Source organism: Phaseolus vulgaris, chromosome 7 (assembly GCF_000499845.2).
Source record: "Phaseolus vulgaris cultivar G19833 chromosome 7, P. vulgaris v2.0, whole genome shotgun sequence".
NCBI classification, from domain to species: domain Eukaryota; kingdom Viridiplantae; phylum Streptophyta; class Magnoliopsida; order Fabales; family Fabaceae; genus Phaseolus; species Phaseolus vulgaris.
Window position 1 is genome coordinate 1,510,820 of NC_023753.2, and position 12,817 is coordinate 1,523,636.

The window sequence follows — 12,817 nt, forward strand, 5'->3', positions numbered from 1 at the left end:
TATTTCCAAATACTGTTTTCATTTCTCCAGAATTTTTCATTTGTTATATTTTCTTTAATTATCAAACTTTGGGACCAACACACTAACCAAATAGTTAAATGGTAAGATGAATTAAAATTGAATTGTAATGAAACAAAAATGAAACAAGAGAAAACAGAATAGAAGAGGTGAATTAAGATTGAATTGTAATTTCCTTGTTTTCCTTTGAGTTTGATTTGGTCTATACAAAAACTCAAAACTGTAGTAAAACACCAGTGGTTGGTCAAAAGGAATTAGGAGGAAAATGCTCAACATCCATGGAAGGGAAACGCATTCCTCTGAGTATACTCTTTGCCGTTTCTCTCTCCTGCAAAAATTAATTAAAGTATTTGATGATTTTAGAAGACTAACCCTAACCAGCTTCAAATTGAAAGTTGAGTAGAATATTTAGACTCACCGGGCCAGTATAATCCAGAAGACGTGTACAATATACCTCAGCTTCTTCAAACTTTTTCTGTGCTCTGTAGTATTTTGCAAGATAGAGCAAAGCCTCAACCATTTTAGGTCCTTCCCTCTCTTCAGATTCCATCCTCTCTAAGTCCTTTTTGTAGTAAAATGCAGCCTCTTCAGGGCGCCCCAGTTCTGAAAGAAGTCTTGCTAAGTTGTGCACTGCAATTGCTTCCCTGTCATTACAATTTGCTGCTCTTGTGTAACACTTTACTGCTTCATCAAGCATGCTTAGTTGATCGGTTTCATAGCACTGTGCCATTGCAATCCACAACCGAGAATCATTTGGCTGCAAGAATACAGATTTTTTGAAGTAATGAAGCCCATACAGAGGCATGCCCATCATCTCATAAGCCTGTCCTAATCCATACCAAGCACGATAATCACGTGGGTCAATGTCTACTGCCCGGCGATATGCATCTACTGCAGCAGGAGTGTTTTTCATCTCAACAAACTCATGTCCCATAAGTGTCCAAGCAGATAAGAAATTTTTGTTCAATTTAAGAGCTCTCCTAAAATACACAACTGCTTTTTCATGCTGCCCCTTTAAACTGTAATAATTTCCAATAATACAACAAGACTCAGGTCTGTATTTATCAGTCAAGAATACTCTATGGGCAAGATAACTCAAAGCAGAAAAACATTCCTTTGCATAAAGCACGTTGGAGTACATGTCCATGTCTTCTACTCTGTATGGATCATTGCTAAGCAGTTCTTCAAATATTGCTTCAACTTGATCAAATTCTCTCAAATTGTACTGGGCTTTTGCAATCTGTGCCTGTATGTAATTACTATTACCAAAGGTTCCCAGTAGGTATTCATATTGTGACAGAGAGTCGTTGTGCATCCTTAATTCTTGGTAAACACTGGCAAGGAAAAAATCCTTCATCCAATGGCTATTGAGATTAAGACTATTCAATATATCAACTGTTTTGCATAAGGATTGCAGCTCAGTCCAGACATTCCAGTTCCAAGGGTAGCTATTCACAGATTCCACGAGAACTGTACGGGCAAGGTTCTCATTGCCTTTCTGTTTGAGCACAAGACCATACAAGTACAAACCAAAGGAATCAACTTTACCGTTATTGCGAAGTGTTGACAATTCCCTCTCCAAAGATACTAATTCACGATTGACAGCAAAGCTCTTACCCAGAGGCCCCTCAAGTTCTACCATTTCTTCCTCTTTTCGCTTTTCTCCAGCCTGTATAAAGTAAAAAAAATATGAATATGTAACAATGTAAACTTAAGTATTTTGATCATGTTAGTTGATACTTAAGATAAAAATGATGTATTGGAGAGGCCATATTTGAAACGTGTTCTACTGTGAATTGTAAGATTCATAAATAAACATTAAAAAATATGTGAGATATACTTAAATATAGGGCATAAACAGGCAAGGAAAAGTTTCTTTTAACACTCAAATAGTAAACAACACACATTTGACAATATATTATAATAATAATAAAGTTTTTAATTAAAAAATAAAATAAATATAATTAAAATAATAATTTATTGGAGTTTGAAGTGTATGTATTTTACTCTGTGTGGTGTTAAAGAATCACCACCCAACAAGCAAAGATATAAAATTTACATTTTACTTGTACTCTAATTGTTGGAAGACTTTCACAATAGTTCCAAGTAACATCAGGCTCCCTTTCTTATAGAGTAAAGTCCAGCAGAAAACTCATTTAGCAGTAGTACATGTAAATAAACTAATCAATGGCATATAGCAGCAGAGTGCCTATTAATTACAATCTATTTAGAGGATAAAACACCTCCCATCGAAATGGATTTTGCCATGAAATTGAACTGAAATGCATGTACTGTGCCATGTTTGTATACTTCCCCTAACTTCTCATAAACCTTTTGCCTCTACTAGAGTGCACTTATGGAGTTGTATTCATCAAAGACGATTTGTTTGCCAAAAACATGAAATGAATGAACTATCAAATTCTCTTCAATACTACAAACAAATTATGGGGAAAAGAACATTCAAATCCATAATGCATCAGAAATTTCACTACACACTAACATATAAAATCCTACCAGTAATTATGCACATTCAATACAAAAAAAAAAACAAAAAAACAAAAAACTGACCAGATAGAGAGCATAACAGCGCAAGAATACCGACTTTTTTCCATTTTGATCACGAAGAACATGAGCAGCTCGCTTATACTCACGGCAATCAAAATAAGCCTTTGCCTGAAGGTAAAAATCATCATCTACAAGCTCATCTTCCTCCATCACAGGTGCGGCAACATACGAAACACCCGCAATTGGGGTCACAGTGACATCATGAGTCTTGTACTTCCGGCGAATGCTTGAACTCCCACGCTGAAATCTGGTGTTCGAAGGAGTGAACTTCACAGGGTCGTGCCCAATACCCACCAACTGTTCTGCTGCCCTGAAACCACATCTTCATCAGAAACAAACCACCCATTTGCGGAAATAACATACAAAAGCAAAGAGGGAACGTTCAAAATTCAAACTTAAATGTCTGATTGAAAACCCCAAATTTTATTTGAATTAGGGTTTTTGTTGGGATACCATTTGGAAGCAGAGTAGAGACATCGATCACTCAGTTGGCGAATGGCGATGCGAAGTTCGCTTCTGCAACTCTCTTTGGAACTCATCGCCTTCTGCTGCACTGAAAGTAACGAAATCGCACCCACTGATTTTTTGCTAAACCCACAAAAATCCTACCTTTCTTCGAAGATATCTGTCAAAGAACACCAAAACACCGACCACTCACTGTCACCGCAGCAACCGCCAACAACACACCCACTGATCACACAGCCGCAACAATGCCGGAGAAACCGCAAATCACAAGAAAAAAACCTCCACCACCGGAGCAAAACGGCGACACCACCACCAAGAGCAAGACGACCGACGACAACAATGAAAACCACGAGAACAGAACCAAAATGAAAATTCAAAAGGAACTCATTCCTCCAAGCGAAAACATTCCTTTAAGACAACCGTGACGTGGCAGGGATTGCTTACGTGGCGGAGGGTAAAATCGTCCTGGGACAAAAAAGTTTGAATTTTGAAATTATTGAGAGAGGAAGAGGGTAGGGGTGGTAAAGCGGGACAGGTCATGCGGGTCGATCTGCAGCCCGCTTGTAAAAAACGCGGAGCAAACTCAGTTTTTCAATCCATTGACTCACTTCAGCTCGTCCCGCATAACTTGCAGGCGGAGCGGGCTGACCCACTAGTTTGCAAAAAAAAAGGGTTGTGTGTTGATTTGGGTTGAGCTTAGCAGTGACAACTTGGACTGTAAAAAAATATTAATATTTTTGAATTAACTATGTTAATTGTAGTGATATTTATGTTTAATGTTTTTGAATTAACTATTTTTAATGTTTTTGAAATGAAACATATTGATATTTGATTTTTATCTTAATTGAATTATTGATGTTTGACTATGTTTGAAATGGAAGAAAAAAATAATGATGTTTGATAGTAACAAATATATAAGTTCAATTTGACAATTTTTTAATAGCAAAAAGTAAAAAACATTTTCATTGAATTTCTATTAAAAAAAAACAAATGCGGGGGGAAACGAGTTATCTACTCTTCTTAACGGTCAAAGCAAACCCTTTCCTTCATTCCGAATTATAGATTTCGGAATCAATGAAATCTCCCCAAGTAGGATTCGAACCTACGACCAGTCAGTTAACAGCCGACCGCTCTACCACTGAGCTACTGAGGAACAACGGGAAATTCGATCTCATAGAGTTCAATTCCCGTTCTCAACCCATGACCAATAGGAGCTCGAAGTTTCCTTCGTAACTCGTAAAATTTCTTCACAGCGGCTCCCTTCCATGCCTCATTTCATAGGGAATCTCAAACTGGCTCTATTTCATTATATTACATCCATAAACTAATTCCATTCATTGAATATCCCTATCTTTGGTGTTATTGAGAGAAGAGATGTCGTTTCTATTTCTAGTCTATCTATTTCTATAAATGGAAAATGATGAAAAATTGAAAAATCGTTATATAATAATCCAAAAATTGCAATAGAAAAGAAAAAGAGAGGTTTGAGATGATTTTTGAATCTTTTATACTGGAGAATCTAGTATTCTTATGCATGAAGATAATGAATTCGATAGTTGTGGTCGGACTCTATTATGGATTTATGACCACATTTTCCATAGGGCCCTCTTATCTCTTCCTTCTTCGAGCTAGACTTGTGGAAGAAGGAACCGAGAATAAAATATCAGCAACAACTGGGTTTATTACGGGACAGCTCATAATCTTCATGTCTATCTATTATGCGCCTTTGCATTTAGCATTGGGTAGACCCCATACAATAACTGTCATAGCTATACCCTATCTTTTATTTCAGTTCTTCGGCAATAGTAAAAAAAACTTTTTGAATTATGGATACAAGAATCCAAATTCAATACGTAATTTTAGTATTCAAAGAATATTTTTTCAGAATCTTCTTTTTCAGTTTTTCAATCCCCTTTTCTTACCAAGTTCAATATTCATGAGATTCGTCAATATTTATTTATTTCGATGTAACAATAAAGTGTTTCTATTCTAATATCTTATAAAAACAAAATTAATATAAATTAATATAAAGATTAATATATCTAGAATATACAATAAGATATACGAAGATATTCGCCCACCCCCCACATTTTTGATAGCCTCTCCCAGAAAAAAACTTGTAATACCTATTCCATTCGTAATTCCATCAATTCTTTTTTTATCAAAAAAAGAATTGAATTTCACTAATCTTCTTATACTGGAAATGAAAGATATTTCATAAAAAACATCTATATAACCATGATTATACGACCAATTATATATGATATTTTGAAAATGATCGGAAAATTTTTTTTTAATAAAATTTTTTTCAAATAAATTTAATAAATTCAAATTTTTTAAATAGGAATAAACCGATTTGTAAAAAAAAGACGCTATAAATATTCCCCAAAAAGTTAGAATCAAAGAAAAAGTTGCGTTTGTGAAAAATTCATAATAATTCACAAAATTTTTTGAATCTTTATGTAAAAGGTCTATAAACGGAATTAACAATTTTGATAATATATCCAAATCTATTCCTTGGCTAAAAGAGATTCCTATGGCCCCAACGAATAAAGTAAAGAGCACTAAAACAAGCATAGAAAATTGCATAGTATTGTTAGATTCATTAGGATATAAGCAAGCAGTTTTTTTCATGCCAAAATCCATAATACCAAAAAAAAGACGTGATATATTTTTGATATTTTGATTAACGCGATGTAGATATCTCTTCCGGATAAAAAAAGAAGTAATTTCATTCTTTTTTATTTTTAGTAAAACTAATAAAAAATTTTCGTTTTTTATTTTAAGTTTTACTTGTTTCTTCCCCCATAAAGATATTGAATAGAATGAACTATTTTTTTTCCATTGAAATTCAAAAAATGAACGTTTAAATACCCTTCAAAAACAAGTAAATAAATCCAAAACATATAAAATGCAGTTAATCCTGCTGCAGAACAAGCTATTATTGCAAAAATTGGTGAATACAACCTACTATCATTAAGAATCTCATCCTTAGACCAAAAACAAGCAAACTAACCCTTATGCGGGACGGGACAGAGAATCTAGTCTAAGTTCATTATGCGGGACGCGTGAACCCGCTTTGCCATCCTATAAGAGGGAGTCAAAGAACACACAACATCATGTAGAGAGCATGAGAAATCACAAAGAGGAAATCGATGAGAAGAAGATGTAATTTATTTTGTAAGCAATGAGTAAGCCAGAATTTGATGCAACTTTTATTTTGTGATATACCTGTATATATCAAGTATACTTATATAGTATCTGAAATTGGTTATACATGATTAAAATTCATAGAATTTTCATAATTTTCATTGTTGTCGATCGAGTGACCTAGTTTGTAAGTGTCTGACAGGTACATGTCATTTCTTTAGTGACTCTTATGCTCTTGATGAATTGACCTTTGGAAAAGCAAATTCATGATTATTAATGCAAACTTTGTCTTGATTTTACAATTCTGCAAATGAATGCCTCACTGAACTTTCTTTGCCTTCTATTGTATATATTGCATTGTATTAACTGTCATCTTCATTGATTATTTTAAAATCCAATTCTTCTACAAAGATCTTTCATTCTTCCTTCCATACTTTGGTACTTTAATTTTATTTCGTGATGGAAATCTCAGATCAATCAAGTTTGCTTCACCTGTAAACTTCCATTTTATGCATTGATCTGTTGGCTGATTATGAAGTTTTGAGTTCCCCTCACTTTAGTTTCCAGGGTCTCCAACTTGTGGTAAGCTTCGTTTATTGTGAAGCTCAATGCACTTAATTTTCCTGAATTTTCTGAACAAGTTCAGTTAGGTATTCTGGATCTTGAAGAAGTTACCACTTGTCATAGTCTATTTCATGGGACTTAAAGTGACATGAATACTAGGGAAGTGATACTAAATTTTTGTTTTTGTTTAAGGAAGTTATTAGTTTGTTTTGGTATTTGATAACAGAAAAAACTGTGCAGATATGCAGATGAATACTGCTAAGGAGCTCCTACAAGCCAGATGTAATTTGCTATAATTTACTGATAGATGCTTTTGGGCAAAAGCTTCAATACAAGGAGGCAGAATCCACATATCTGCACCTTCTTGAGACTCCATGCATTCCTACTGAAGATACTTATGCCCTTCTTATAAAGGTCTACTAGTATTCATAATCGAAAAAAACATTTTAAATAGAAGAAAACCTCTTCTTCAACTTGGAAAGCTCCTTGGAACTCAGTCCAAAAGCCTTCTCCAAAAGCTCCTCCTTTATGTCAGAACCAAAAACTGCATTAGGAATTCTCATCAGACCAGGATTTTGGCTGTCAAAACTTCCCAAAATGGTAGCAGGGCCATCTCCAACATTCATTTGAAAGTGCAGTAGGCCTCTTGGGAACACCATGACCTCTCCTTTCTCCAACACTTTGGCAAAAACCTTGTTATTGCTGTCAACAAATCCTGAATAAACCTTTCCCTCCAGCACAAAACCAACCTCTGTTGCTCTTGGATGGAAGTGTGGCACATTGACACCACCAACACCAAAATCTGCTCTAACAAATGACACTCCAAGAGTGTTCAAACCCGGAAACACATTTGAATTCACTCCCTTGGAAGAAAAGCCAGTTTGCTTGAAGTTCCCAGGAAACTTTATGCCAGAATAGGTGAAATCTTCCACTGTTGCTGTGGATGAGTTCTTGCAAGTTAAGCTGCTCTCTGCTGATTTGGCTATACAAAAGTCCATGAGGGGATCAGGATCAGAAGCCAGAACACCAATGATGAAAAGCAAAGAAACTAGAAGAACTGCTATTTTGTTGATGATTGTTTTGGAAGGGAATGTGACAATCTTTTGCAGTATCAACATTTGGAAGGTGATATTGAAAATAAAGGAACTGGTTGGTTGTTTTGGATGAAGTAATGTACACAATGATGGATAGAGTTATTGAGTTGGTGTGAACCAAGTGGGTTGTGGAGTCAGAATAGAAGACTTTTGTTCTCAATTTGTCTCATCAATTATTGAGCACTAGTTCAATTTATAGGGGATCATGCTTTCTTGGGCAACTTTGCTTTGGAGAAAAAAAGAAAGAGAGGATAATTTCATTAGTTGGCCATTAAATGACAGCATTTGCCAACTCATTATTTTGCTTTATTCATTGCATTTTATCTGTCTTGTAAGCTAAAGAACTGGTCCTAAAGTTCAACATTTGCTTAAAGAACACCCACCTAAGCGAAGCCAGTGAATATTACCCAACCCACTCATTCGATCTAATAATAAAAAGAGAAATTTTTTTATGCTCCAAATTGAAATAAAATTGGATTAACATTATATTATAATAATATTTGAAATTGAGGAAAAAACAATTGAATGTTAAATGGAAAACATTCGAGAGAATCTTTAATGAATGCAGAGATTGACTTTTTTTATAGAATGCCCTTTAAAATTAGTAGTTACCAATATAAGAGAAAGTATCAGCATAAATAAAAACTAAAGAGAAACGTTTAACAAATGTACTCCTATAACCTTTTTAGTAAGTTTATTAGTGATAAAATCTATCATCCCAAATATTTGCTTATATTTTAACAAAATCTCTTTACACTAAAGTTCAAATTTCAATTAAAAAACTAAGTCAAATTCAATTAAAATATAGTAAAGTCTGGAATATATACAGCTTAAATTTAAAAACTTGATGGATAATGATTTATCTTTTAAAACTATCGAAGTAGAAAGAAAGTACATTATAAATCAAATTAATTCTAAACAAGGTTATTTTATTTCACAAGCATACCATTTAAGTGCAATTTTACTTCATGAACAGTCTCTCACAACCCAGGTATAAAGTTCAAGACATTATCTTCTCCTTTACTAAAACACTGTTTATCCACTTCTTTCTATGACCGGAGATTAAGAGTGTGAACAAAATCCACTTATTTCGATGACTGTTAAGCACAAATATTGAGAATTTTTCTTTTGGACACTCTCAATTATATTAAATAATAAAATGGCAACAAGAGTAACCTATAAAAAACACCTATGTCCACCAATAACCAAATGCACAACAGAAAACACCCTCCTTTATGTAAATCAACTGCTATTCTTTTGTATGATGTCTTCGAAATTTGTGTTCTTTTTCACTCTCTCAATTTAATTTACTTATATTGTCTGTTATCTACTGAAGAATTTAAATAATGAAACATACACCAAAGAATGCGTAAATCTGACTGACTAAAAACAATTGAATTTTCTCTCCACACCTAACCATTTTCCTCCTCAGCAATGCACATGCTAAAACCTCGTTTGCTGTTGCCTAGTATACATAATCATAGAACCAAAGACATAACTATGAGTCAGCCGCGTTCTTGGACTTTTCTCGCACCATTGTTTTGACAAACAGCTCCCCGGCCCTGTACGAAGATCGCACCTGGAACACAAAAGAGGACTTTCAGTAAGGATTCCATAGATTCAATGAAGATGATCAGATAATTGTACCACTTATCAACTGAAGTGGAGCTAATGAGGAGGCAAATTAAAGCACAAAATGGCTATTACAGACTCGCATATGTACAGTGAGTCATACCACAAGAAGGGTACAATCAAATTCTAATGCATTTGGTAAGAGCTTACCAGTGGACCACTAGCTACATAACGAAAACCAATAGATTCCCCATATTCTTTCCAGAAAGCAAACTTCTCAGGGGTAACATACTCTTTGACAGTCAAGTGCAAGGGAGTTGGCTGCAACAATAAAATCTTTTGAATTAGCTATACCCACAATAAGTTAGCAATCAATAAGAAAGAAGACTTGCAAGGTGTATTGCCAATGTCAGCTCTAGCAACCATACACAAACCCCATGCAGATTCAATAAAACATGTTATTGCAACTTAGAATTATGACATCATGTGAATAATTAGCACAATCTGTAAGTATGGATAGAAGTTTAAGATTTGGTTTCTAATCTATGAGAATGATACTGTACATAGAGTACGTCTGTTATCTGTACCTGTAAATATTGACCAAATGTCATAATATCAACATCGATGGCCCTTAAAGCAGCCATTGCTTCCTTCACCTCATCATCAGTTTCTCCAAGGCCCAGCATTATAGACGTTTTTGTTATCATACCCTCCTTGCTCTGCTTTGCATGCTTTAGAACTGACAAGCTTTGCTCATACCTGCAATCATATACAACATAAAAGAAATACTATACTTATTCCATATACATAAAGGTTCTGTATTTCCAGTATAACTACTTTTCCTCATTAAAGAAATTATATATATTAGCTTTTATTTTACTTTTAGTTTTAAGGAGCAATGGTTTATGTTGATATTAGGACAAAGCTCTCGAAGCAACAATGCAACTTTACCCTGCCCTAGGATCTCTAACAATTCTTTGGAGGCGTTTGACTGTCTCAATGTTGTGAGCAAAGACATCTAAACCTGAATGAACCAGAGTTTCTACAGCATTCAAGTCACCCCGAAAATCAGAGGTTAAACACTCGACCATGATCTCAGGTTTGAGATTCTGCAAAAGCAAATTATACAGGCAACAATCAGTATGCATATACAATTTGCATATCATACCCTGTAAAATGCATTATGAAACAACATTCTAGTATTTCAAAGCACCTTCATGGCTTTGACAGTCTGAGCAAAATGGCCACTTCCCCCATCGGGTATATCATCACGATCCACACTTGTTAGGACAATATAATCCACACTGCAAAAAACGGTAACTTGGAATTAAAAGGGAATGAGATCTAATAAAGTTTTGATATGGCCATGATGAATCTACGCAAATTAGCTAATGAACAATGCAGAAGATCATTCATTCTGCTCTGCATCAAATCAAACTATCAACTGCAGAATAATGCACACACTCACTCACCCCCAACTTGCTATGGCGTTGGCAGTGTTTTCCGGTTCCATAGGATCAGGAGGTGCAGGGTTTCTACTGGTCTTAACAGCACAAAACCTGCACCCACGTGTGCAAGTATCCCCGAGAAGCATGATGGTAGCAGTTGCAATCCCATCTCCACCTCCATTCCAACACTGTGCACACACATTACAATCCAAAACTCAACAAAAAAACAACGAAAAGAAAACAGTGAAGAAAATTGAAAACACACATTACATTCCAAAACTCAACAAAAAAGAACGAAGAAAAAAGTGAAGAAAATTGAAAACACACATTACAATCCAAAACTCAACAAAAAAACAGCGAAGAAAAAAGTGAAGAAAATTGAAGCTAACCTCTCCTATGTTGGGGCACTGCGCCTCTTCGCAAACAGTGTTGAGCTTCAACTGGGAAAGGGATCCCTTAATCTCTTGGAACCTTTCACCCTGAGGAGCTTTCTGCCGCAACCACTCGGGCTTCTTCACGTTTGGGTCTCGGCCCGTGTGCGGGCCCAGCCCACCAGGTCCAACAACCTTCTTCTCTACCGACACAGACGAAGCGTCGCATCGAATGATTCCCGAAGTCGGAGGAGCGAAACGATGGCGTTTATGAGGTCTGGGAGATGGGGTTGAGAAGGAGATGGAAGGAGGGTTGAAGAGAGATTGGCGAATCATTTTAATGCGAATGGAAAAATGAGAGAAATTGTGATGATGCAGTTTTTGTTGTTGTAGTAGTTGTTGCCATTGGTTTCTCCGTTCACAAATTGAATTCTAGTGTGATTTTCTGATACTGCTTTATAAATATGGAAGAGGGTGATAATGGTTGAACAAACCAAAGAAAATTTAAAAAAAAAAAACAGAACACACATAATTCATTTTCCTTACGCCCCTCACTTTTTTTTAGATCAAATTATTTTCTTTATGCCTTCATTAAATAAATAAATAAAGTGTGTCTCTGTTTCTGAATTATTTTGTAAATAGAACTACAAAAATAAATTTGAGAAATTTTCAAAAAGTATAAATGTAATTTTACTTATTGTTTTATTTAGAAAATTGTTTTTTTTTTATTTTGAAATATTTCATAATATAATTGTTTAAAAGTAATAGTTTAAATTCAAAACTATTTATTGTTAGTATAAGTTCTGAAATGTTAGTTACTATAAAAGTGATAAATATCCCATATCACTTAGTTGATATTATTTTTTACATTATTAGCGTAAAGACATCTCTATTAAAAAAGAAACATGGAAAAATGCTTAAATTTTGTATTATTTAGTTGAAAACTAAAATGAATGGAAAAAAAATGTTTATTTTTTTAATTATAAATTTTACATTTTTTTTCTTTCTTGTTTTCTTCCATCTCATTCATTAATTAAAGCTCAAGGCCGAGTCACGGTTAGAGTATAAATTTCACGAAAATATAGTAAAGAAGATATTGAAATGTGCTTTTTAATTTCTATTTCAAGAACTGATTGTAAAAAAATCAAATTTTAAAATAATATGATAAGATTTTGAAATAATGTGTTGCAGATTTTGAAAATAATCAATTATACAAATACTAATACTTCTTATTTTTAAGCTTACATATTTTTGTTAATAATATGAAAATATCAATTTTTTTATTACATATTTACTTTAAAATCTTTAAAAATAACAAATTCTTCATTTTACACATACAAAACAATTTTCGTTTTTGTAAGTTAAAATAATAATATTTGATATTTTTAAAATCATATGAACTTAATACAAAAACAAAAATAAGTCTACATGCTGCCTTGGTAATTTCAAGATTTAAACTTTTGAAAGGCACTTTCTTCCTATATCCCATGATTTCAACCTGCATTCCCAGTAAATTTAAATATTTTAGTTTTAGTTTTGGATTTTGGAGGCTGAATACATTCAAAATATT

At 34.1% G+C, this 12,817-nt stretch overlaps 4 protein-coding genes and 1 non-coding gene across 6 annotated transcripts; 1 reads left to right on the forward strand and 4 right to left on the reverse strand.

Annotated features, from left to right (window-relative positions):
• Positions 1–149: 149 nt before the first annotated feature.
• Positions 150–3,541, reverse strand: LOC137830706 (anaphase-promoting complex subunit 8-like). Of its 2 annotated transcripts, XM_068638185.1 has the most exons (4): positions 3,037–3,541; positions 2,587–2,893; positions 437–1,687; positions 150–346 (listed from the first exon to the last, which is right to left on the reverse strand). In XM_068638185.1, the coding sequence occupies exons 1-4, from the start codon at positions 3,120–3,122 to the stop codon at positions 263–265; spliced, it is 1,728 nt and encodes a 575-aa protein (XP_068494286.1). In that variant the 5' UTR covers positions 3,123–3,541; the 3' UTR covers positions 150–262. The 2 variants fall into 2 exon arrangements, with proteins under 2 accessions (XP_068494286.1, XP_068494287.1); XM_068638186.1 differs by lacking the exons at positions 2,587–2,893; positions 3,037–3,541 and adding an exon at positions 2,262–2,444.
• A 588-nt stretch (positions 3,542–4,129) lies between these two features.
• On the reverse strand, positions 4,130–4,201 carry TRNAN-GUU (transfer RNA asparagine (anticodon GUU)). Its single transcript has one exon. It is a non-coding gene; the product is annotated as a tRNA-Asn (tRNA).
• Positions 4,202–4,537: 336 nt separating this feature from the next.
• LOC137830708 (uncharacterized mitochondrial protein AtMg00370-like) lies at positions 4,538–5,147 on the forward strand. Its single transcript, XM_068638188.1, has one exon. It carries the CDS (start codon positions 4,538–4,540, stop codon positions 5,039–5,041), a length of 504 nt encoding a protein of 167 aa, XP_068494289.1. The 3' UTR covers positions 5,042–5,147.
• Positions 5,148–7,045: 1,898 nt separating this feature from the next.
• Positions 7,046–8,011, reverse strand: LOC137828912 (germin-like protein subfamily 3 member 2). The gene has a single exon (XM_068635664.1). It carries the CDS (start codon positions 7,878–7,880, stop codon positions 7,209–7,211), a length of 672 nt encoding a protein of 223 aa, XP_068491765.1. The 5' UTR covers positions 7,881–8,011; the 3' UTR covers positions 7,046–7,208.
• A 1,077-nt stretch (positions 8,012–9,088) lies between these two features.
• LOC137828596 (lipoyl synthase, chloroplastic) lies at positions 9,089–11,782 on the reverse strand. Its single transcript, XM_068635236.1, has 7 exons — positions 11,266–11,782; positions 10,901–11,064; positions 10,642–10,732; positions 10,380–10,537; positions 10,016–10,187; positions 9,639–9,749; positions 9,089–9,435 (listed from the first exon to the last, which is right to left on the reverse strand). Exons 1-7 carry the CDS (start codon positions 11,581–11,583, stop codon positions 9,355–9,357), a joined length of 1,095 nt encoding a protein of 364 aa, XP_068491337.1. The 5' UTR covers positions 11,584–11,782; the 3' UTR covers positions 9,089–9,354.
• Between the last annotated feature and the right edge of the window lie 1,035 nt (positions 11,783–12,817).

Excerpts from the sequence above, each read along its gene's own strand:
- LOC137828596 (XM_068635236.1), bottom strand. The coding sequence starts at position 11,583 with ATGATTCGCCAATCTCTCTTCAACCCTCCTTCCATCTCCTTCTCAACC. Across the intron at positions 11,065-11,265 it reads AGTGCCCCAACATAGGAGAG|TGTTGGAATGGAGGTGGAGA; the intron begins GTTAGCTTCAAT and ends GTGTGTGCACAG. Across the intron at positions 9,750-10,015 it reads CATTTGGTCAATATTTACAG|CCAACTCCCTTGCACTTGAC; the intron begins GTACAGATAACA and ends TTATTGTTGCAG.
- LOC137828912 (XM_068635664.1), bottom strand. The coding sequence starts at position 7,880 with ATGTTGATACTGCAAAAGATTGTCACATTCCCTTCCAAAACAATCATC.
- LOC137830708 (XM_068638188.1), top strand. The coding sequence starts at position 4,538 with ATGATTTTTGAATCTTTTATACTGGAGAATCTAGTATTCTTATGCATG.
- LOC137830706 (XM_068638185.1), bottom strand. The coding sequence starts at position 3,122 with ATGAGTTCCAAAGAGAGTTGCAGAAGCGAACTTCGCATCGCCATTCGC. Across the intron at positions 1,688-2,586 it reads GCTGTTATGCTCTCTATCTG|GCTGGAGAAAAGCGAAAAGA; the intron begins GTCAGTTTTTTG and ends TACTTTATACAG. Across the intron at positions 347-436 it reads TTCTGGATTATACTGGCCCG|GAGAGAGAAACGGCAAAGAG; the intron begins GTGAGTCTAAAT and ends TAATTTTTGCAG.